The sequence below is a fragment of the Macaca nemestrina genome, chromosome 1 (genome assembly GCF_043159975.1).
Source record: "Macaca nemestrina isolate mMacNem1 chromosome 1, mMacNem.hap1, whole genome shotgun sequence".
NCBI lineage: Eukaryota > Metazoa > Chordata > Mammalia > Primates > Cercopithecidae > Macaca > Macaca nemestrina.
In genome coordinates this window covers 73,141,200-73,166,477 of record NC_092125.1, presented here as the reverse complement: position 1 = coordinate 73,166,477, position 25,278 = coordinate 73,141,200, and the positions used below count along the sequence as shown (strand labels likewise).

At 37.5% G+C, this 25,278-nt stretch overlaps 1 protein-coding gene and 1 long non-coding RNA gene across 2 annotated transcripts in view; one reads left to right on the top strand and one right to left on the bottom strand.

Moving 5' to 3' along the window:
• Positions 1 to 5,428, top strand: part of LOC139356620 (uncharacterized) — a 36,164-nt gene extending 30,736 nt beyond the window's left edge. Inside the window, exons 3-4 of the long non-coding RNA XR_011608724.1 lie at positions 4,511 to 4,562; positions 5,381 to 5,428. This is a non-coding gene — a long non-coding RNA (uncharacterized lncRNA). The remainder of the gene's footprint in view (positions 1 to 4,510; positions 4,563 to 5,380) is intronic.
• The window catches only part of LOC105493522 (potassium two pore domain channel subfamily K member 2), a 235,399-nt gene extending 220,691 nt beyond the window's left edge, over positions 1 to 14,708 (bottom strand). The window contains exon 1 of the mRNA XM_011761223.3: positions 14,246 to 14,708. Within this exon, the coding sequence (XP_011759525.1) occupies positions 14,246 to 14,279 (34 nt within the window). The 5' untranslated portion in view covers positions 14,280 to 14,708. The remainder of the gene's footprint in view (positions 1 to 14,245) is intronic.
• Between the last annotated feature and the right edge of the window lie 10,570 nt (positions 14,709 to 25,278).

Below are 25,278 nucleotides of genomic sequence, written 5' to 3'. Positions count from 1 at the left end.
TAGTCTCCTTTTTAAAAACAGAACAATAATTTTGTGCCAAAGAAAGGACGAAAAGCATAAGAGCGGCAAGGCAGCTAGAATGTTTCTTCATGGAGAATAACCAAGCATACCAAAAACCAGAGAATGCAAGAGGAGACGATCTATAACATGTCTACAATAAATCTCTTTAACAATCTTTCCTTGCCTCTCCAAAGAAGGGATTGTATGTGGCACTTCCGAATGTTGTCTATTCTCTGCCTCTAATTCCAATCACATAGAAGGTGAATGAATTGAAATGTATTCCAAATGAAAATAGTAAATATGATCCAATATTCATGAACAGGATGAGTTTTAAATATTTAACAACCATGAGCGCATAGACACTGACCATTACGAACAGATGGGACAACTAATGGACACTAGCCATTAACTGACATTGTCATGAACAACTGACATTGTCATATCGGGTGTCTCAGCTGATTATTGGCCCTGTTCATCGGTGTTTCTCTAGGGGAGAATAACTCCTTTTTACATACAAACAGGTTTTTTTCTTTATGTGTGAACTCAGTAAGAAACACAAAATCTCTATTGCAACATGCTTTTTTTTGAAGGTCTATAGCTTGCATCAGAAAAGGTAAAAACAAAGTATAATAGAAAGCAATTTTATCTGCTCAGAAGACTTTAAAAGCAAAGTGATATCACTCTACTAGAAAGCTGTTCTTTGAAGAGGACCTACCAATTTTTTATTTTAAGTATAAACATTACATAGAGTCTAGCTTCTGTTGGAGAAAACCGGTTATTGATAACAGTGGAATAAGGACAAGTGGGCTCATTTTATCAGATATGTAGGACATGGCAAGTTATGAAGTTACTCCAGAGAGCAAAGGGTCTTTCTTGGATGGGTTTTGTTTTTTCCATGTTGAGAGAGAATTGCACCCCACATGTGTTTACCAGGTCTAGACAGCTTCATCTCTCACCTGCAGTGGCCCTGAGCTCTCCCTTTCTATGATTCTGCTCTTGACCCCCTCAATCCACTGGCCACTTAGCAGGCAGGGTAATCTTTTAAGAACACGAATTTGATCATGATCCTTACTTGCAGGAAACTTTCCAGGAAGTTCTCGTTATGTTTATTTTTTTATTTTTTTTGAGACAGAGTCTTGCTCTGTTGCCCAGGCTGGAGTGCAGTGGCACGATCTCAGCTCACTGCAAGCTCTGCCTCCTGGGTTTACGCCATTCTGCCACCTCAGCCTCCCGAGTAGCTGGGACTACAGGCTCCCGCCACCACGCCCAGCTACTTTTTTGTATTTTTAGTAGAGATGGGGTTTCACCATTCACGGGATGGTCTCGATCTCCTGACCTCGTGATCCACCCGCCTCGGCCTCCCAAAGTGCTGGGATTACAGGCATGAGCCACTGCGCCCAGCCTCTCATTATGTTTAGAATTGAAAGACCAAATCCTTAGCATGACTAAATGATCCTGAAATGACTGGCCATGCGTAATTCACCAACCTCATTTTGACCCTCTTTCCTGTCCACTCACTTGTCTCTCAACACACAGGACTGAATTCTTTGATCTTCAGACTGTGCACATATACTATCTGTGGCATTCTCACTGGCTCTATCCTACTTACCCTTCATTTCCATTTAACTATCGTTTTAAAGAGGAGTTGCCTGAGTCTCTAGTTAATTATTTTCTTATCATCATGAACTCATGTATTTAAATATTTGACAGATTTCCAGTTATTGCAGTTATCCTGCTCAAATCGTCCCACTAATAGTGGCCTTTTAAAATTGGTTCCATAGGCACGAACCAATCACAAGAACCTATAATTAGTCATGAGAGCTTCTTCACTATCCAATGTAAGGTGTTCCAGGCTGATATTCTACATTTCTTGATCCACAATTGGACCCATGCATTTCTCAAAGATGTTTAGATTCTTTCAGTGGGAAAATGACAAAACCACCACTTTGATGCTAAAGATTCTCATTCGCAATCAAAATCACAATTTTAACACCAAAGATTTATTTTGCTACTGGATGTCTGGTAATTTTTTTCTAGACCTTTATAGTGGACGTAGCTGGGAAATATATCAATATCTACATCATACATATTATTACATACATACTTTATTATATGTGTTCTTAATTGTGCATATGCAATTTATGTAAAATTATTAGCCACTAATTATTTGCAGACTACTTTTCTTTCATTCTCTCCAAATGCACCTCCAATTGAATACTTGATGTGTGTTATTTTTTCATTCTTTACCTGTTTTCCAAGGAGTATTTCACACGTATCTGCTCACCGTTTTTGGCATTTCACGTTATGTCTATTGAACACTATTTATTTACTTCAATTGATGAGTAAAAATTATACATATGTGGTATATAACATAATGTTTTGATGTATGTATACATTGTGGAAGGGCTATTCAGGCTAATTAATATATGCATTACCTCACATACTTGTTTTGTGGTGAGAACACAAAATCTCCTAGTAATTTTCAAGTATACATTATTAGCTATAGTCACCACGTTGTACAATAGATCTCTTGAATTTATTCCACCCGTCTAGCTGAAATTTTGTGTCCTTTGACCAATATCTCTCTAATCTTCCCAAACCCCAGTCTCTGGTAACCATCATTCTATTTTCTGTTTCTATGAGCTCGATGTTTTGAGATTCACATATAAGTGAAATCATGTAATAGTTACCATCTCTGCCTGGCTTCTTTTATATAACACAATGTCCTTCAGTTTCATCCATGTTGCACAAATGATAGGATTTCCTACTTTTTAACAGCTAAACAGTGTTCTATTGTACATATACCACATTTTCTTTATCCATTCATCTGCTGATGGACACTTATGTTGATTTCGTACCTTGGTGATTATGAATAATGCTGCGATAAACATGGGAATGCAGCTCTTTGATAAAATGATTTTCTTTCTTTGGGGCATACAGCCAGCAGTGGGATTGCTGGATCATACGATAGCTCTATTTTTATATTTTTGAGGAACCACAATACTGTTTCCAATAGGGCTGTACTTATACACATTCCCTCCAACAGTGTGTAAGAGTTCCCTTTTCTTCACATCTTCACCAACACTTGTCATTTTTCATCTTTTTTGATAATAGCCATTCTGATAGGGCAAGGTGATATCTCATTGTGGTTTTAACTTGCATTTCCCTAATGATTAGTGGTATTAAGCATATTTTTATATACCTGTCTGTATGTCTTCTTTTGAGAAATGTCTACTCAGATCCTTTGCCTATTTGTTAATTGGGTTATTTGTTTTCTTGCTATTGAGTTCTTTGAGTTCCTTACATATTTTGAATATTAACCCCTTATTAGTGCATGGTTTGCAAATATTTTCTTCTCTTCCTTACATTACTCTTCATTCTGTTAACTGTTTCCTTTGCCATTCAGAAGCTTTTGGTTTGATGTAATTCCATTTGTCTGTTTTTGCTTTCATTTGCCTGTGCTTTGGGGTTCATATACAAAACATTGTCCAGACCAATGTCATGGAGTTTTCCCATGTTTTATTCCAGGGGTTTTACAATTTCAGGTCTTATATTTAAATCTTTAATCCATTTGAGTTAATTTTTATATATTATGTGAGATGAGGGTCTAACTTCATCCTTCTGTATGTGAATATTCCGTTTTCCCAACATCATTTATCAAAGTAACTGGCCCTTTCCTTGTTGTGCATTCTTGGCATCTGTTAAAAATCAGTTGACCATAAATTGGTAGATTTATTTCTAGGCTTTGTATTCTGTTCCACTGGTGTATGTGTCTCTTTTTATGCCAGTACCATGCCGTTTTATAATTACTATAGCTTTATAGTAGATTCTGAAATCAGGGAGTGTGATGCCTTCAGTTTTGCTCTTTTTGCTCAAGATTGCTTATGCATTCTTATTGCATCCTCTATATCTCTTAACTCTTGTATTTTTCTTTTTTTTTTTTTTTTTTTTTTTTTGGTCTCCATATGCTCCATGCTCTGAATAGTTTCTTTAGACACACTTGTCAATTCATTAATCCTCTCTTTAGTGTTCAACCTATAAATTGAGTTTTGTATTTCAACTATTATATTTTAGTTGCTAGATCCCTAATTTGTTGTTCTTTGTTTTTATTGACTTTCAGTCATGCAGCTTGTTGCCTTGGGTATTCAGTAAGTTTTGATTATACATACACATTGATAGTGAAACTTAGTTTCACTTGATTGTGGGGGCCTAACCTGGAAATGTTTTTCTCTAGAAAGAGGCTAGAGGGATTACTGATCTGAAACCACCTTAGCTTCCTTCCAAGGCTTTTACTTAAGGGAGAGATTTCCAATTGAGACAGAGACCAGGCTCATGATTTCTGCAGTGGTATTGGTATTTGCCTCCAAGCTAAGCCTCAATTTTATGTTTGCTCAGTATTATCGTTTCAGTTCACAGTTATTTTTCTTTGCTTTTACTTGTTCCCCTTGGATCTCATCTAGTTTCTGCTAACCCTTCAATACATTAAAGATCCTTTTTGTAACTTTTTCAGCTCTAACACAACAAAGAATCTACAAGTGCTGTCAACTGAGAGGGAGTCAAAGGTGATAAGAAAGAATTGATGCTCCATGGGCAAAATGATGTCGGGAGCACATGTCTCTGTCACTGAGATTTTTAACAGAGAAGAAAAAATTTCCACCCGCTAACCATGGGCTCATCTAGAAATTAATTATCCATCTCAGGTCATGAATGGATACAGAATTACCTGCCAAAGACCCCAGAGCCTGTATGGTTTATGTGGAAGCCTCAATTTTATATGGTTCAGACATCTCAAGCTAAAAAGCTGACATGAAAAATGGCTTAGAACCTGCTAATTCAATCAGATATGATCTGGGGTTATCAAAAATCACTCCATAGAGAGGTAACCACAGCCAGTGCACACAACGGACTAGAGAGGAAATTTTTCCTAGCAAAGTGAGGAATTTAAGGATATAACATGAGGGAGTCTGATATAGAAAAGAAATTCCAAAGACCCAGACCCCAAAAAAACAGAGAATTCACATCTGAGACACTAGAGGTAAGAGAGAAATTGGAAAGGATCTTTAAAATAGTTATGTTTAAAATGTTCAATATAATGTTTAGTGACTTACCTGATGTCAGCCCGCTCACAAGTTCAAACCAGACAATCTAAGGGCAGAGTTCACCTTCATAACCAGTATGATATGCTTTCCTGACCTCTCACATTGCGCCTGGATGAAAGGGGCTGACTTCTACAATACTAGCCTATCTTACTCCAATTTTGGAGTTTAGAGCTCTCTCCCTTTAGCTAATATTCTTATATTTGACATCATAATATCATTAAAACAAATTACGGCTGTATTTTCAACTGGACAGAAAGATAAATATGGGTTTCCACCAACAGTGGAAAATTCATCTCTTTATGGAACTTACCTATTATGCTGCTCAGGATGGATGGAAATGCCAAAGGATCACACCCTTATCAGTTCATGGAAAAATCACCAGATGGACTCCTTGTATAAGTAAAACCTGATTACAGCGGGGTGGGAATGAGCAGTCTTCCTGGCTGGATATGGTTTCTTAATTCACATCACATTTGGATTATCATGATAAACAATCAATTTTTTGAACCCAGTTCATTAAACTTCATCAATTATGTGTTTCACTTGTTTTCCTTTATTACATATTTCTAGACTACTATCCTCTCGATGGAACAGTATTGTTCCACAGCTGATCATTTACTTCTCTCTGTTAATTTAAATTTAACACTGCAATACCATCAGTACATTCTGAGAGCCTTAAATTGAGAATTTTTGACATTTTTGAGGCCATCAATACACTGACACCAAGCAGGAGAAAGGCAGTACAGAAAAAGAAAACTACAGATGAATGCCTCTCATGTACATATATGTAGAATTTCTCAACAAAGTATTAGCAAATTTAATCCAACAGTAGGCAAAAAAGAGAAATGTCTTACAGTTAAGTGGGGTTAATCCTGGAAATGGAAGCCTGGCTCAACATTCAAAATTCAATCAATATCATTCACCATACTAACAAACGATAGGAGAAAAAAAATCACATGATCATATTAAATGAGGCAGGAAAAGCATTTGAAAAAACTGAAACTCATCTATAATAAACACTCTCAGCAAACTAAGAATAAAAGAGAATTTCCTTAACCTGATAAAGAGTATCTATTTAAAAAACTATAGCTAACACATGTAACAATGAAGACTACATCTTTTCCCACCAATATAAGGAAGAACACAAAGACATTTGCTCCCACAACTCCTATTTGGCATAGTACTGAAACCCTAGCCAGTTCAACAAGGTAAGTAAAAGAAATAAAAGGCACACTGACTGGCAATGAAGAAATAAAATTATCCTATTCATAGATGTCATGATTGATATAGAAAAGCTAAATAGTTTTGCAAAAGCCTTCTAGAACTAAGAAATGAGTTTAGCAAATTTATAAGACACATGTCAATATGCAAAAATCCATCCCACATATATGTATATACTAGTAATGAAAATTGGAAACAGACATTTTTCAAAGTTCCATTTATAAGGGCCCATAAAATGACATGCCTAGATGTTAGTCTTAAAAAGTATGCAAAATCTGGTGGTTTTCAAAGGGAAATCAAAGGAGAGCCAAATAAGAGAAATCAAGGAAGAGCTAAATAACGCTCACTATCTTCTGGAAGGCTCAGTATTGTTTAGATATCATTTTTTTCCAAATTTGTCTATAGATTTAGCACTTATCCCAGTTAAAATCCCGGCAGGGTTTTCATAAATACTGTCAAGTTGATTCTAAAATTTGTGTGGAAAGATAAATGACACAGAAAACATTTTTTTTAAAGAAGAACAAATTTAGAAGATTCACACTACTTGATTTCATGACCTACTCTGAAGTTATATCAGTCAAGACAATATGGTATTAGTGGTACTAAATTATGGTATACAGGTCAACTGATTTTTAGTACAAGTGCAAAGGCAGTTTTATAGAAAAAGGATAATATTTCCAACAGATTGTGTTAATACAATCGGACATTCATATGCCAAAAAAATACATACCTTGACCCACACCTCATATCTTATACAAAATTAACTTGAAGTGAATCACAGATCTAAATGTAAAACACAAAATTACAAATATTCTGAAAAAAGAAAACACAAAAGAAATTTTTCATAAATTTGAATTAGGAAAAAATTCTTAACTATGACACCAAGAGTATGACCCATAAAAGAAAAAAGTTGATCAATTGTACTTCATCAAAACTAAAATCTTTTTCTCCATAAAAGATGGCTAAGGGAATGAAAAACACAACCTAGTGAAAATACCTGAATCACAAATCTAATAAAGGGCTTAAATCCTTAATTTAAAATGAACTCTCAAAACCAACAATAAGAAAGCAAATGTCCAGTAAAAAAAAATAATAATGATGAACGAAACTGGGCAACATAGCCAGACACTGACTCTACAGAAACAAACAAACAAACTAACTAACTAAAAGATTAGCTGGGTGTGGTGGTGTGCATCAGTAGTCCCAGCTACTTGGCAGGCTGAGGCAGGAGGATCACTTGAGCCCAGGAGTTACAGGCTGCTGCTGTGAACTATAATTGTTCACTTCACTCCAACCTGGGTGACAGAGTGAGACCCTGTCTCAAAAAAAAAAAAGAAAGAAAAAGAAAAAAGATTTGAACAGATATTTTACTAAAGAATATAATCAGATTGCAAATAACACATGAAAAGATATTCAACGTGTTAAAACCACAATGAGATTCCACTATACACCTGTTTGAATGGGTAAGAGAAAAAAAAAAAAAACACATCAATACCAAGCACTGGCAAAAATGTGAAGTAACTAGGACCCTCGCACCCTGCTGGTGGACATACAAAATGGTCAAGCCACTCTGGAAAACAGTTTGGTAGTTTCTTATAAGTTATATGTACATTTATCTTACGATCTTCAATCCCACTCTTAGGTATTTAGAAGAACGAAAACTCGCATTTATACAAAAAAAACTATGTTCAGAGCACATTATGTTAAGAGCAGCATTGTTCCTAATCATTAAAAACTGGAAACAGCCTGAACATTCTTCACTGGTGTTTTATTGCACCAGAATTTCTCTGGTACAACAAAATACTTCTCAGCAATAAAAAGAAACCAACTACTGATATACACACAACAACAACAAGGATGAATGTAAATGCATTCCTCTAAGTGAAAAAAAATCAGACTTAAGGCCGGGCATGGTGACTCACGCCTGTAATCCCAGCACTTTAGGAGGCCAAGGCGGGTGGATCATGAGGTCAGGAGATCAAGACGGTCCTGACCAACATGGGGAAATCTGTCTCTACTAAAAATACAAAAAAAAATAGCTGGGCGTGGTAGCACGTGCCTGTAGTCCCAGCTACTCGGGAGGCGGAAGCAGAAGAATCACTTTAACCCAGGAGGCAGAGGTTGCAGTGAGCCGAGATGACGCCACTGCACTCCACTTCTGCCTGGGCAACAGAGTGAGACTCCATCTCAAAAAAAAAAAAAAAAAATTCAGACTCAAGGCCGGGCATGGTGACTCAGGCCTGTAATCCCAGCACTCTGGGAGGCCAACGCGGGTAGATTGCTTGAGTCCAGGAATTTGAGACCAGCCTGGGCAACATAGCAAAACCCCATCTCTACTAAAAATGTAACAAATTAGCCAATGTGGTGGTGCGTGCCTGTAATCCCAGCTACTCGGGAAGCTGAGATGGGAGAATCACCTGAGCCCAGGAGGTCGAGGATGCAGTGAGCCAAGGCAGTGCCACTGCACTCCAGCCTGGACAACCAGTGTGAGACCCTGCCTCAACAAAAAAAGAAATCAGACTCAAAAGATTGTAAACGGTATGATTTCATTTATACTAAAATTCTGGAAAAGGCAAAACTATAAAGACAAAAAACAAATAAATTGTCCCAAGAGTTCGAGATAGGAGAGGTTTTGACCACAAAGGGGCAGCACAAAGGAATGTTTTTGGGGTGAAGGAACGGTTCTATATCTTGATCGTGGTTACAAGACTCTATATTAAAACTCATAGAACTATACGCACAAAAAATAGTGAATTTTACTTGATGTAAATTTAAAAGTAACTTAAATATATATTTCATACAATATTATATATATTTTATTATTCTGTTTACATTATGTAATGTATAATGTGTATTAGTTAATATAAAGTAACTTAAATATATATGTATACAAACATACACACACACAAAAACAAAAATCTGTGTCCTATGAACAGAAAATCCTACGCTGAGGGAGTGAGGTTCTTCTACCCTTCTCAAAATTAAAACCAACCTTAAGAACATGAAGGAAAAGAAGTGAGAACTCAGGCTCACACTACTCAGAACTCTTGAAAGCCAAGGTATGAAAAGTTGCTGGTTGCTTTTTACACATTGCAGTTCAATTCACCTTGACCTCTTACCTCGGGTTTCGAAAGAACAAAAACAGCCTAATGGAAACAAAACACTTTGGCGTCAGGATATTTAATGACTTGTAATCGCACCTCTATTAGCTCTGCTGCACTTATCTAACCTTAGAGTCTGTCTCTCTCACAGGAGGGAGGAATAATAAGGATAATACAGTCTGAGCTACGCACATGTCTTCTCTAAGATTCATTCAATGAAATTCAAAATGCGTCTAAGCCCTCTATTCTGTGATTTCCTGTTTAAGCCTACATTCTTATGAAATGCCACCAATCGGAAGCATTGTACAGAATGCGTAATGTTAAGCTTTTAAATGAAAAGAAAATTAAAAACTGAACTAAAAGAATATTGCAAATACATAGCTACTCATGTAAAAAATTCAACACTTCTCTTCTAAATAACCTGGTGGCTAACTGGTGAAAAACATCTGGACCTGCTGCTTCATAGTTTAATGTTTTTCTCTTGCACCTGGCTGACACTCTCATTCATACCAAGGAAGATATTTGATTACTAGACTCAAATCAGCAGATGTAACTGTGCCCCAAGCCTCAAAATCTATTCCTATTAAGAGGTAGTTTACCAGCTTTTGAGGAACTGTGAAGCATTGTTTTAGCTGATGTTGTCACTGTTAATTTGAGACACACACACATAAAATACAGTTGTCCAAGTCCATGTTATCTCAGCAGCCAGGAAAGGTAGCCAAGAGCACATTTGCAACTGACTCCTTCGTAAAATGAAAAATATAATAGAATAAATATGAATACCTTCATTTCTTGAAGTGTCTGGGATTTACTTATAGTAGAGAAGACAGAGAATTCCAGACACTCAGGTTTTTCTGCGTACCTAATTGGACTTGTACTCAAGTATACTATATCTTTTTTTGTGCCAGATTGCTTGGTCCTCTGTGGATGACACAATATAAAGTAAGAGTTAATTAGTTCTCAAGTTTAAGACCACTATTAAAGCATTAGAGAAGCAGGTGAATCATATATTTCTGGATAAAAATCAGAGGTGGCCATAAGACTCTCAAACAAATTATACTAGATGCAAAGTCTCATTACTCCATGTCCATTTTCATTGGACAACTCTGCTTAATTTCTGGGTTTATTATTCACATTATGCAGCAAATGAAGTAAACATAGCTTCTCTCTCCACTTCAAAGTGAGATAGAATGAATGATGTATACATATGTAAATGGTTTTGTAAAGAAAATGGCACTATATCTGTGCAAGCTATTATTTTCTTTAATAGCTGCTGCTGACACTCTCACAAATACATGATAATTTTCCAGATAGCAAATCTAACAGCTAGATTGTTATTTCATATCTGTGATGTGTACACGCTGCTTAAGCCAGTTTCAGTAGTAGTGTAAAAACAGTGGTTCTACCCAAGTGCTTTGCATATGTGTTTGGAACAAATTGACACAATAAACTAAAACATCAAAATACACTCCTCACCTAAAACTGATTTTTGCAGACACCATAGAAAGCTACCATGGGAGACATTTTAAAGATGAACAGTTTCAGCACTTCAACTTTCAAAAAAAAAAAACATTTCTTCTGAGAATGACTGTTGGCTACAGTGGCTTTTCTGAGATGATTAGACATGGTTATATACCAAAGATGAAAGGGAAAATCAATTAGCAATGGCCAATCCGGTGTTTCCACTGTCTTAATCATCAAGGACTATAGAATGGCAAATCAAATTGATTTAGATCACCTACACATCTAAAGCATCTAAAGCAAAAAGAACACATTACTTTCTTTTTTTTTTTTTTTTTTTTTTTTTTTTTTTTTTTTTTTTGAGACGGAGTCTCACGCTGTTGCCCAGGCTGGAGTGCAGTGGCGCGATCTCGGCTCACTGCAAGCTCCGCCTCCCGGGTTCACGCCATTCTCCTGCCTCAGCCTCCCGAGTAGCTGGGACTACAGGCGCCCACAACCGCGCCCGGCTAATTTTTTGTATTTTTAGTAGAGACGGGGTTTCACCGTGGTCTCGATCTCCTGACCTTGTGATCCGCCCGCCTCGGCCTCCCAAAGTGCTGGGATTACAGGCGTGAGCCACCGCGCCCGGCCACATTACTTTCTTTTTTAAAAAAATGCATTCTGATTGACTTATCATTTTTTACTGAATGTGTAGATTTGATTTACAGTTTTCTATTAGAAATCCAGTAGGTGGAGAAGATATTTCTGTTGAGTTGCAGCTTTGAATAGTATTGAGCACAAATGAGGAATTTAGGTTACTTTAAACAGCTAGAATTTCTTGGGCCTCAAAGTTAGGAAGGTCCCTAAAGCCCATGTAGTTTAACCATCTTATCGCATGCTTACTATCTACCAAAAAGTTGACATTAATTATCTCATTTAATCTTCACAAAAAGTAGAGGAGGGGAGAACTATTAATCCTGTTTTATATATGGGGAACCACAATCTTGGTAGTTAGGTAATTTGCCCAAGGTCACTCTGTTTATAAGTAGGGGGTCTGGAATTCCATCACTAATTTGACTCAAAATACGTGCTTTTTCCTCCTTGCTGAGCCTCCTTATCTACAACATTTCACTAGTGGCAGGGAACTCATTCCTCCTGGTGCAACAAATTTTTAGATAGCTCTGGCTATAGATATTTTGATGTCAAACAAGTAACCAGAAAAAAATATAGCATGCCATAAAAACTAAAGTTATCATTTGTCATCAATAACTACATCCTAATCCTGCTTGTGGGAGGACCTAAACCTACACTTTTCCTTTTGAAGACAATCCTCAAAATCATAATCATTCTACCATACCTTACTTGGCTTTCAATTATAATCAGATGGCTTCCTTTTCCTTAAAAAAAAAAAAAAAAAAAAAAAAGACTTAGGACTTCTGTAATACTACGTCATTTCTTGATCAAGGTCCCAGAATTTTGCATAATAAATCCAGATGCTTTTAGCCTGAAAAAGTGTTCATGCAGATTATCAACCAACTTCCTAATTCTTAAAAGAACTTCCAAGCTATTCCTATAGAATGCCTTGTTTTAATTAGAATTGCATCTGAAAGATTTGCCTGGATTATTTTACCTGTAAATAGACTGAACAGAACTGTTAATGGGATAATTTAAATTTATCTATTGTTATATGTGATGTTATATACATTTACATAATATAAACGTATCCAACATTAAGCTTATATCCAATGTTATAGATGATTGTCCAAAAGTAGTTTACCTTAATGATAACTGTTGCTTAGTTGAAGTTGAGGTCAGTGTCTACCCAAAGGATTTCACCACTACTTCTAATCAGATGCAATCAAATCACATATACAGCATTTTTGTTTCCTACTTATGGTAGCAGAAGGACATGTGTTCAGTTTAGCACATGTCTATACTAAGTAACATGAGAAGAAATTAGAGTACTAGAACAGTGTTAGCTGGCACACGATAAGATGGAGATGGCATCTGTAGCTTGACCTACCCTCTCCAGCTCTCTCCATACCTTTTGTTTCTCTTCTGCCACTCTAGAAATTTGGCTCCAAAAGCTACGCAATTTAACTCCAAGAGCCTTTTGATCACTCACCTTCACCTCTGAGTTTATTTTCATGCCCCTTGGACCTAAAAAGTAGTCTTCATCCCATGAGGACTTGGCCAGTGTCTTGTCCAACCCATCAACCTTCAGCAAAGGGGGCTCCAGAAGTGCTGATTCCAAGTCCCAATGCACAAACCAGAATCTGGACATGACATACTAATTGGAAATAAGCATATATATATATATATATGTAGAATTGTTCCCAAATAATATGTGGAACAAATTCTTGTGATACCCTTCCAAATAATATGTGGAAGAAATTCTTCTGTATTTCAAGAGAAAAACAACCAAGAATAGCAATTAACCAGAAATTTGATTTTTGAGGAAATTACTTATTGAAAAAAAGTGATATAATGTAATGCCATTATTATATAATTCTTGTTAAATAGAATTCAATCACACTCAGATAAATTCATAAAATTAAACCCTGCTGTAAAATGATTACTGTACCAACATGAAACGTGTCCTATTACCCAACACCAGCATTTATTCAGCATTCAAAAAATATTTATTTAGTACATACTATATGACAGGCACCCTGAAGATGGACTTTGCTACATTTAATATGTACCTAGGATTATGCTTTTGATGAGTTTTATTCACATTTCTAAGACCACAACAGTATTCTTGTGAGGTGAGAAGTCTTACATAGAGACATCTAAATTATTTCAAATAAAACTACTTGCTAAATAAACTATGGAAATGTAAAAAGAACTTAGGTCTTAGTTCTCAAGATTTAAACTATCGTACCTTTTCTTCCCCATTTCCAAGATTCTAAGCCACCTCTTTCCCACTATATACATGAGATTCCCTCAGGAAATAACTAATATTCTAAGTAAACTACAAATAATATGTGTAAATCTGTATATGAAAAAATTGATTACAGGACTAACCACAGCGTGAAAGCAAAGTAAACATAAATTACCAGAATCTAAATGCAATGGAATTTATAGATACACATGTTGATCAATTTTTACATTGCCAGAAGTAATACATCACAAATAAAAGCCTGATGTAACATGCCTGTTGTATAAAACATGCCCGAATTAACGTGCAATTTATTTTGGTGTTGCAAGGTCATGGAAAAAATTCCAGAAACTAACCCTCTGTTGGAACCACCCAATGAGTTTAATTATAGACTTTTATATAATGAAGACTCCTTACATCAAATACTTGCTTGGAAATCTACTCAGCATAATCTAGAAATTTTGAAAACAAATAAGGTACTTGATTATTGCAAAGATACTCACAGTAGAAATTCCTTTTTGCTCGTGGGTTCATCATTTGGTGATGTTTTCATCAGGAGTCATCATGCTTTTGATCTTTAATGCCGTTCTTCCTCCAAGGTTTCTTGTCCGTAATTTCCAAAACAGAGTCACTTGTACTAACAAGCCATCGTCCCATACTGTTTCCTTTTTGTGTGTGAATGTTACCCTGTAGATCAGTTTCCTGTACAAAAACACTCAAAATGAACAAACTCTGCTGTATGCAAGCGAAATGTGCTACTCAAATCCTCTGCTTTTAGAGTTTGGTTTAGGAAGAAATTCCCTGATTAAAATGAAGAACTATATCCCAGTTGTTCCAGAGAATTTAAAAGACAGAAGTTTCTTCCTTATGAATGAGCATATCAAAGTTGCCAGCGTCACTTATTCTCACAAGTTTGTGGCTCAAGCATTTACACACGAAGCATCCATGTACTGTGTGCAGGCTAAAGACTCCCCCAATTGCTACAGTAACAATATCCCAACTATATTTTCAAATCAGGCTTAGTATGCTTTGAAGTACATAATGTTTTCCATTCCTGAAAGGACAAAGAGATCTGCATTGTCAAAGTTTATTTTTAAGCTCATGTGCTTGCTAAGTGCAGTGGCAAACCGGCTTGGCTTTCCGTGCCTGTAGTACCATTGCTGGAACCTATTAATGCAAACAGATGAATCGTTGGCTGCGTTCCACATAGGCTTTTATTTTTTATCTTACCTTATCTAAATTGCATTGATTATCATTTTTTAAATCAGAAATGTTATCAGTTTTCTGAGCATGCTTGTTTTATCAGTATAGAAGCCATGTAAAAAAGTCAAATAAGAGGAAAGTTTTAAATAGCTTTTGCTGAGATAAGAAAGTTAGTAATTAGAGGTAGATTCTGCCTCTGGAAGAAGTTTGAGGGACATTTTGAGACAGTAAAAACAACAACAAATATTAAATTAAGAAGCGAAAGATGAATAAAAGAGACAGAAGAGAAGAGAAAAAGAGAGACAGCAAAAGTGAGAGCAACACAGAGAGAGAGAGAGGCCTTGACTATTAGCAATAATTTTTCACATATTTTCTTATTGTTGCTCTGGTTTGTATAACCCCCTACCAGTCTGCTCAACCCACCAAATTTAGCCACATGTCATCTAATACCAGACTAAGACTTGTGGAAACACATTATTGCTCTATTAAAGCCATAACAAAATACAGTTGAACATTAGGTAGTGGGGTAGCCCTGAAGTAGTAATACAATCTGTATGATGGAATTTCTAGCCCGAATTTTAAACATCTGGTTTTGATATGCTAATAAATGTGATAATGTACATTAAATACCAGTGTTCAAGTAATATAATCCTTCCATCTGACTGAAATAATGAAGACTTTTCAGATCATATGAGAAATAGACACTTATTTTTGTGCAAATGCAAAAAATTACTCTCCTATGGGCACACACTCATGTGCACACACACACACACACGCACACAGACACAGCAATAGCACATAAACTGTCAGCTGTCTTTTTCCAATAATAGGTTTTTACTAGACCCTTCCTGTGCCTTCTTTTCTGGACACTCCTTTACTCAATTGTACTAATTTGTGGGAAATTTGGCTGAGATTGAGAGGAATGGAAAGAGAATTGAAAAATAATAATAAGACCTGGACCAGAGATATGAACCCCTGACCTTTGCCTCATCAGTACTATCTCACATTATAATCTGAAGTACTCAGTCACTGGCAACCTGAAAAGGAAACTAAATCAAATTATCCTTCTCCTGTTGTAACTTAATAGGAAAGAGTTTCTGTATCGTAAATCCAAATATTACCATAATATAAGACATCAAGTAATGCAGCGCTATAAATGGTGCTACAGTCCGGAAGTTAAGATCGCTTTAAATTAGCACCTTAGAATTGGGCCAACTGATGGAAAAGTACTATTCCATGAGCATTTGCTGACTTTTTATATTTGTACATGAGAAGGTTGACAGAGGGACTTGAAGGACTGAGAAAGTGTGTGGAAGCTGCTGAGACGACAGTCATGTCGGGAATGACAAATGGTAGATTAGTATTAGGTTGAGAGATAAGGATGAGGCTAATGTTGGCTGAGGGCTCCTGTGTTACAGAAAGGGAAAAGTTTTTATGGTAGTGTATTGCGCAATCCATCTCTATTTATAAACATCTACTATGCCCCAGGCACTGTGTAAAGAATGCAATGTTGTGTGTTAAATGCAATAATATAAATACGTACAAAGTATGGAAGTAGCAAAGATGAGAGAGGAGTTCATTACATTTGACAAGATTAAGGATGAGTCTTAGCTGGGCTTGGGAGAGAAACTGGCATTTTCCAAGCAGACAACAGGTGGTAGAATGTTACAGGCTATGGAGTTAGCGTATGCAATAGTGAGATGAGTGAAATGGCAAAATTATTCTCAAAACCACAAATAATGTGCATTACTGGATTCTAAAATTCCAAAGCGGGTCCTGGTGCAGTGGCTCAAGCTTATAATCCCAGCACTTTGGAAGGCTGAAGTCGGTGGATCACCTGAGGTCAGGAGTTCGAGACCAGCATGGCCAACGAGGTAAAACCCTGTCTCTACTAAAAATATATTTTTTTAAAAAATTAGCCAGGTATGGTGGCGCAGGCCTGTAATCACAGTGACTCGGGGGACTGAGGCAGGAGAATCTCTTGAACCCAGGAGGTAGAGATTGCAGTGAGTCGAGATTGTACCACCGCACTCCAGCCTGGGCAACAAGAGCAAAACTCCATCTCAAAAACAGCAAAACAAAACAAAAACAAAAACAAACAAAAAAACAATAAAATTCCAGAGGAATTCTGAAAATGGAAGGATAATCCAGGTTAGTCCCTCTTACTCATGTGATCTATCTAAAGGGAAAAACTAAGTCTTGTCCACTTTGATCTCACCTCTATTACTGGTACATAATGAGTTCACTGATAGAGAAATTGCATTGTCACTCTGACCCCCAGCAAGTGGGGGATGAACACATCTTGCTCCAACGGTATTCTGTTCTTTCTCCCAGCAAGGAGTCTTGTTCCAAGTATGCTTAAACCTCAAGAATATTGAAAATGTATTCACTCCCTTGTTTCTTCCTGATGTTCAAAGCTTCATGAGTCAGGTAAATGGTATTTGAAAAAGCTGGCACAAAATAAAAACCCCAAGTGCTTTTTCTTCATTTGAGCCAAACCCAAACCTTTTCAAAGGCGTGAAAACATGCAGCCACATTGGTTTGGTTTTCCTTTCCTGGGCTGCTCTCCTTCCTGGTGCTGGCCAGCACCACACACAAGTCTTGTGACATGAGCCATTTCCACGGAATTTTAAATTCTGCCAAAAACAAGAGGGATTGGAAATTTCGTGAGAATGGTTATTCTTAGGAGATTTCCATCCCAGATTCCTAACTCGTGTGGCTCAGATAAGCATCTAAAATGGACTGCCAAACCTTCTGAGGTCCCCCAATGCACTTATTTCCATTCGCATTTCTACATAAAGACCTCAAAGTAACAGGACATGCAATGGTTTGTCGGAAATATCTTCTGTATGCCAGCCCACAATCCTTCTACCTTTGTGGAAATGGGTTTGGAATGCCACTTACAACACAAACATTGGGTTTGAATATCCCCAGAATATGTTCAGTTTTTAGATGAGACATGTTTACATTCTCCAGAATCTAAACAACCTACCCCAAAGCAACCTTCAATTATTTTCTGTTCTTTTTCTTCTGGGTGACTTCAAAATATAATGAGAATTATTTTTGGCATATTGTTAAGTGTGTAACTGCACAAGCTCTTCCAATAGGCTCATTTCTCACGAGAAAATTATGTCATAAACATAACCAAAATCTCACTAATTGGGACACTGTATCAGACATTGCTATGCAACACACCTACTCCAAAATGGAAAAGCTTAGAACAGTAGGCATTTATTGTTGTTCACTGTTCTGCAGGTCAACGTGACAATTCTGGTATCATCTGGGCTCATTCGGGCAGTGAGCTGCAGTTTGTGTAGATGATTGCTGATCTTGGCCAAACTCATTAACATGAAACTGAGCTGACTGCAGGTTGATATAACATGGCCTCAGCTGAGACCAGTGAGATCTTCTGTTTGTGTCCCTCATTTGTACAGGTCTTTCATTTTCCTTGAACAGGCAAGCCCAAGCATGTTCTTAACCTAACTTAAGTATGATTTCAAGGCAACCAGAGCCAAGAGGGGAAGTGAAAATGTACATTTCAAAACGTCTGTTTGGGTCAATTTGTTAAGGTCATATTGGCCAAAGCAAGATCCAAGGTCAAACTCAGAGTCAGTGTGGGAAGGTACTCACTACCAAAGAATGTGGGCATATATGGAGGCATGGAGAGTTAGAGCTATTCATGCAACCAATTAACCACAGGCACGCTGATGGTAGGAAGCGAGTCATATTCAGTCAGCTGGATGGACCCAGGACAGTATCAAATGCCTCAACATGTGAAACTAGAGTTAGCTTTCAGTACCAGGGCAGAAAAGAGAAACCAAACCCCAGATTGGAGTGGGTGGGATGTGTCCCAAGAAAGCACAGACAAAACACCAATCTATGGCACCTGTGTCAGAAGCTGAGTTAGAGATATGGCCAGAGACCACAATGAAGAACATACAATTAGAGCCAAATAAAACCACTCAGAATGGTGGAAGCAAAGTTGACAAACACTAACAAGCAGTTAAAAGGTGACATTTCTCTGGGGTAATTTTAAGCAGCACGGTTGTTTGGGTAAAAGAGCAGTAGCAATATCAATTGCCTACAGGAGACAAGAATGATTGAATGGATTTGATTCAATATAAAAGAGTGGTGAGAATAAGGTCACTGGAGAGCATTGTATTAAGGGCAGTCTGGCTACTCAACTCCAGCCAATGGTTTCCCTGAAGGACTTGAGTACATAGAATGGCCCATCTTACGTTTTTTTAAAGAAGCCTGAAATTTTATGTAGTATTTCCTGATTTTTAAAACACTTTGAAAAACACCTGTAGGCATGGTTTATCCCATAGGCCACCAGTCTGGAACTCCAGACTGCAGAGGTTTCATTTCCATGGGGCAACCTCTATCCATCTTAAACTGGCTCTCCAAATTCCTGTTCTAAGACTGACATCAATAAATAAAAACAGTGATCGCGGCATTCTTGAGTACCAAACACACAATTAAAGACTTCTAAAAGTACTTTTATCTCCCCAAAGCTTTTGCATTTCAAGAGTTTGCATTCTTCCATTCTCTATATGAAACTTGTTTGGGTCTTTCCGGAACTCCACCCCAAACCTAATTGCCCTTTATTTTAAAAATCAACTTACTTTTGACATTTGCTCACATATTAAGTTTCTGTTTGTAAGTGTATTGGTCTAACAATTTTTTTTGATCTCTTACAGTTTTAATTTCCAGAATGCAAACTTTTTCCTACATAGATCTCTTCCTATAGCATCTGGAAAATATACTTATAATTAAGTATTCACAATTCTTGGTCTTGTATACCAAAAGTCTATTGTCTACGTTGCAGTTTTCTGGATTTTAAGTTTATTGATTCAGCTTCTCCACTTGCGTGGTTGGCTCCTTGGTTCTTTTTGTTTATTCTCTAGGCAACCTGGAAGGAAGCTCTTAAAATCCAAAGATCTATTTCTTCTGCTCTGGGAAGAAATCTCATCCTAGGCATTTTATTCTTGGCATTTTGGGGAAGACCATCCTGCCTATTTCCAGGAAAACATGATTTTACTGCAAGTGGTTAACCGAAGGGCAAAAATAGGGAGGTAAAGATAGCTTTCGTTAGCTTCCTGAACCAGGTCATCTAAATACATCTTTATTATTCTGTATTTAGGCTTTTGTTTGGATCTCAGTAATAACAAACACAAATTTCAAAGCTTGATATATTTTGTATTCTATTCTATACAAGCTCATATACAGCTCTTTCTTCACCATTAACGCAGATATTTGAAAATACATATTATGTTGATACTATAGTTATTGCTGTGTCTAGATACATACATTTGTGTTGTGTCAAACACAGCTTATGGTCCTATATATTCTCTTGACCTCACCTACTTCTCAGACCCTCAGCAACTTCCTCCATCTCAGCCACTGACCTGACACCTACCTTTGAGACTGGCTGCATGGTTTTATGCCTGAGGCCAAACAAGCAACATTTCTGGAGTCCCTGGTTCCTCCAATCCCTTCCAAACTTAGATTTCACAAATACACACCACATGGAGTAGGATCTGCCTTCCCCAAAGCTGCCAAAGGACAAAGTAATGCAACTTCTTAAGTGTTGGGGAGACAACTTCCAGGCACACTTTCACCCACAGCAAGCGGAAGATGGAATAGAGATGGCATACAAGTGTCATCTCACTTCTTCCCCTAGATAGCTGTTTAGATGCAGTTTTGCCACACCATTTGTACAAACAATGCCACACAGGTCAAGCAGGGATGCGGCTGACGATGGCAGGACTGTGTCTCTCTCTGGATCTTTGTGAAGTCATGGTCAGCATGATAACAAACTGTCTTGTATTTGCCTCCCACTTTTCTCTGCCTCATTTTCCTTTCCCTTACTCTAGTCATCTTGGAATTCTTTTCCCAATAAAGCATTAGCACTTAACTCTCGTCTCAAGCTCAATTTTCGAGGGAGTCCAGGTAAGACATCTGTGTGTATATATGTATGTGTATAATTCTATACATATGGTTAGACATTAAGTACTTTTATATGAAGAGATGTATGTATTTGTATGTAATATATAGAGTTATATATAGGTACATGATGTTTTATATGTATAATCATTTATTTCCCTTTGCTATTGTAAACGAAATTTATACCATGTAAAATTGTTAAGTACTGTATGGTGATGTTATGAAGTAAGACATTAAAATGAAGAATTTATGAACTACTAAAGCTACAGAGTTTGGGTTTTTATTTTTTTGTTGTTGTTTGTTTGTTTTTTGTTTTTTTGTTTTTTTGTTTTTCGTTTTTTGTTTTGACAGAGTCTTGCTCTGTTGCTCAGGCTGGAGTGCAGTAGTACAATCTTGGCTCACCACAACCTCCGCCTCCGAGGTTCAAGCGATTCTCCTGCCTCAGCCTCCTGAGTAGCTGGGACTACAGGCACATGGCACCATGCCTGGCTAATTTTTGTATTTTTAGTAGAGATAGGGTTTCACAATGTTGCTCAGGCGGGTCTGGAACTCCTGACCTCAAGTGATCTGTCCGCCTTGGCCTTCCAAAGTGCTGGGATTACAGGCATGAGCCACCATGCCTGGCCAGTGATTTGATTTTCATCCTTCTTATTTCTCATTTCTAAAAAAGGGCATACATATTAGTTTGCCGGCTGGCAGTTCAGTATTATTGATCCAAATCAGGATCATTTACTTAAATTTTATGCCATATTTATGGATCATTTTTAGGAACTGGACCACTTGTACTTGGTTGTTCCCTGTCTATGGTTTAAGAATAACTTAATAGTCATTCATAACCTACAGTAGAGTCAACACACTTCAAAACAATTAGGCCTGTAATCCCAGCTACTTGGGAGGCTGAGGCAGGAGAATCGCATGAACCTGGGAGGCAGAGGTTGCAGTGAGCTGAGATCACACCATTGCACTCCAGCCTGGGCAGCAAGAGTGAAACTCCATCCCCCACAGAAAACAAAAACAAAAACAAAATAGTTAGGAGTGAACTATGATCTACACACCTTGAGATAAATTCCATCATCTAATTTCAATCACAACATTTTAACACTTACCATCCAGAGGAATTAGAAAAGGAAAGCTACCAAGATAACCTTTTTGATGAGGAGTCTTTTTAGAATTGTTGATCCTAGGCTGTCAACCTGAGGGTACCTTAAAGAGTAAAATCAAGGCAAAAGCAAAGCCACCCCTGAAGTAAAGGAAGACGGAATTGGGTCTCTGGCCCTCTGAGGACAGAAGCATCACTGGGAAGATGGCACCCTGAGTGTCCTAACAATTAGTGCTTCTAGGGTCTGGAGCCTTCTGAGCCCAGTGTGTCCCTTTTTTTCTGGACTTGGTCTAGGGCAGCCCAATGAAAGAAGAGAACCTATGACATAGAGAGAGAGAGTCCAGGGGAAAGAGATAGTGTCTGCAGCTAGATCAGGGCCTGGCGCATAATAGGCATGTCATGAAAGTTGCATTGAATGGATTACCTAATCTTAGGTCTATGTGGGCAAATTCCACGTGCCGTTGAGCAAGTCACATGTCACTTTCTCACTTTGAGCCTTAGTTTCTCCATCTGTACAGTGAGGATAATAATAATTCTTACTCAGGATGATTTCAAGGATGAAATGCAATAATAATATGACATCGCCTTGTGAATTCCAAAGGACTTAACAAATTCAGAGGTCAAAAGATCGAAAGCTGCATCCAGGTTGCTTTCTTCCAAATAATGCATAGATTTTATGATTTGTCATACTTTGGCTTTCTCCCCAGAGCAAATCCTGAGATAAGGACTTGTCTGTCGATAGTCAATTTGAGGAGTAATTCCAAGGAGCAGGAGAGAAGGCATGGAAAGAATCATGAAAAAGGGAAAACCTAATTTTTTAGTAAGTCACTGCTATGGGTAAAGAACACTTGGTCTTGCTGGAGGCCTTATGAAAAATGTATTATTGCCTCTTAGAATGGTTCACCTGAGGATCAGCTTGGGAAGTTATTCATATGTTCCCACATTCCACCAGGGATGCCCCGAGGTGTTCATCTGCTCACTTCTAGGTACAAACAAATGTTTGATAAGTGAGCAGTCCTCTACCTGTGAAAAGAAATGTACACGTAAGAGAAAATACTATTGTCATTGAGGTGTGTTGAAGTCCACATTGAAGTAAAGCCGAGAGGATGGGAATACAGGCATCAGAGAAAGCAGATACCATTTCAGTACTTAAAAACCAGGGTCGATTTTCTCTTTATCACCCTTCTACTTAATATGGCATTTTATTTATTTATTTTTCTTTGTTCGAGATGGAGTTTCGCTCTAGTTGCCCAGACTGGAGTGCAATGGTGCAATCTTGGCTCACTGTAACCTCCACCTCCCAGGTTCAAGTGATTCTCCTGCCTCAGCCTCCCAAGTAGCTGGAATTACAGGCGCGCAGCACTACTCCCAGCTAATTTTTTGTATTTAATAGAGATGGAGTTTCATCATGTTGGTCAGGCTGGTCTCGAACTACTGACCTCCGGTGATCCACCTGCCTCGGCCTCCTAAAATGCTGAGATTACAGGCATGAGCCACCACGTCGGACCATATAATTTAAATTATGGTATAATTCAGATGTTTTCTGGACCCACTTCCCTACAGAAATTTTACTGAACTTTACCTCAAATCCAATGCTATACTTTTGTGAAAGCCCAAAGACACACAGCCTTGATTTGTGGGAGTTAGTAGCTCTAACGCCTAAAGGATCAGAAGACGGGCACATCTCACATTGCTTCACCAACTGTCATCTCAGCCACTCCCCTCCAGACATTGCCTCTCCTTATCCTACATCTTCAGTGCTGTGAAGAAATGTGCCCCATTTTCTCTCTCATCTATACGTAGGCTTTGAGAGTTTGATTTTTCCTAATGAAATTGTATTTTTACCTATAAGAAGTTCAGTTCTTATATATGCTATTAAAACATTTGTTCTCCCTATTATGAAATAAGAACATAAATTTTATTCTATGAAATTTAGCAAAACTATTTTTGAGTGAAAAAATATGATCATAAACACTTTATTTTTCTGAAATTATCCCTTGCACAAAATCTAACACCCATGGTAGACTAGCTCAATTTCCCCTTTTATTAATAGATACTTTCAGAGCCCAAAGCATTTTCCCCCTTTGAAGTTATTACATTTATAACATTCCTTTCAAATGATGTTTGATTAATGTAAGTCTTTCCTCACTAAATTCTAAACTCTAGCTTGCTCCTAGTTGTCACTGAATTATCAGCACCTGGTCATAGCTTGGTACCAAAGTAGATGATCAATATACATTTATTTGTTCAGCAAATGGATGAATGAAATTATATCTGCGAACTTATTAATTTCATCTTACACATATGTGAGAAAAAATTATAAAGGGAAGAAAAACTCCACAAAACTCCAAGTCCCAGAAAAGAGAAACATGTTGACCAAGGCCACATAACTAATTTATAGCAGAGCGATTTTAGCAAGTTTACCTCAGCCCTCTTACAGCCTGTAACTTAGGACTGCAATCTGTTTTGATATTGCCTAACAGAACCGCTGTTGTAAATCTCTTGCTTTTTCTTAGAGCCATACTCTTAGTTGAAGAAATATCCAAGAAACCTGGTCTCACCATTCCCTGGATCTTACTTTCCTGCTGAGAGATGCTAAGTTAGTTTACATCTTACATTGAAAAACGGCACAGTGGGCCTATGTTCCTCTTTTGAAATCATTGCTTTAAAATGTGTCTACTTCCACGGGAGCTTTTAGTGACTCTGGACAAGAATCATTCCCTGCATCTAGCAAAAATCAACAAATCTGACTTTCACTTCCCAAGAACACATGGCAAAAAATTGGTGCTGGTGGGTAAGCACCCACAGAGTCTTGTAAAAACCACCAAGCACTGTGTCAATCCCCTGGACTCCCAAAGAGCACTAGAAATTCATGTAAAAATGAAAGGGGAGTAAAGAAAATCTGACTTTATTTTAACACATGTTAAAATAAGTTAGATTAAAATACAAACTTTCACTTGGAGACCAAGGTTGGAAACGCTCTCTTTTATATTCTTGTTATTATTTTCTTATTTTCTTTTTTTTTTTTTTTCTAGTGCAAATACATAGGTGGAACTGCCAGTGTGGATAGTTTTGGCACCAGGAGGGTGAGCCTGTGGCTTCAGGTCCAAGTTGAATATACATCTGCAGGCAAGGTTTGGGAAGGGTCAGGAAATGGAATCAAAAGCTTTTGCTGAAGACCTGGAATTCAAATTGATGTGACTACTCAAGTAGTTTGCCACTTGTTTCAAAATATAGACTTCAAATAGGAAAGTCCTCCCACATTTGTTTATCCTTAATGTGTTTCTG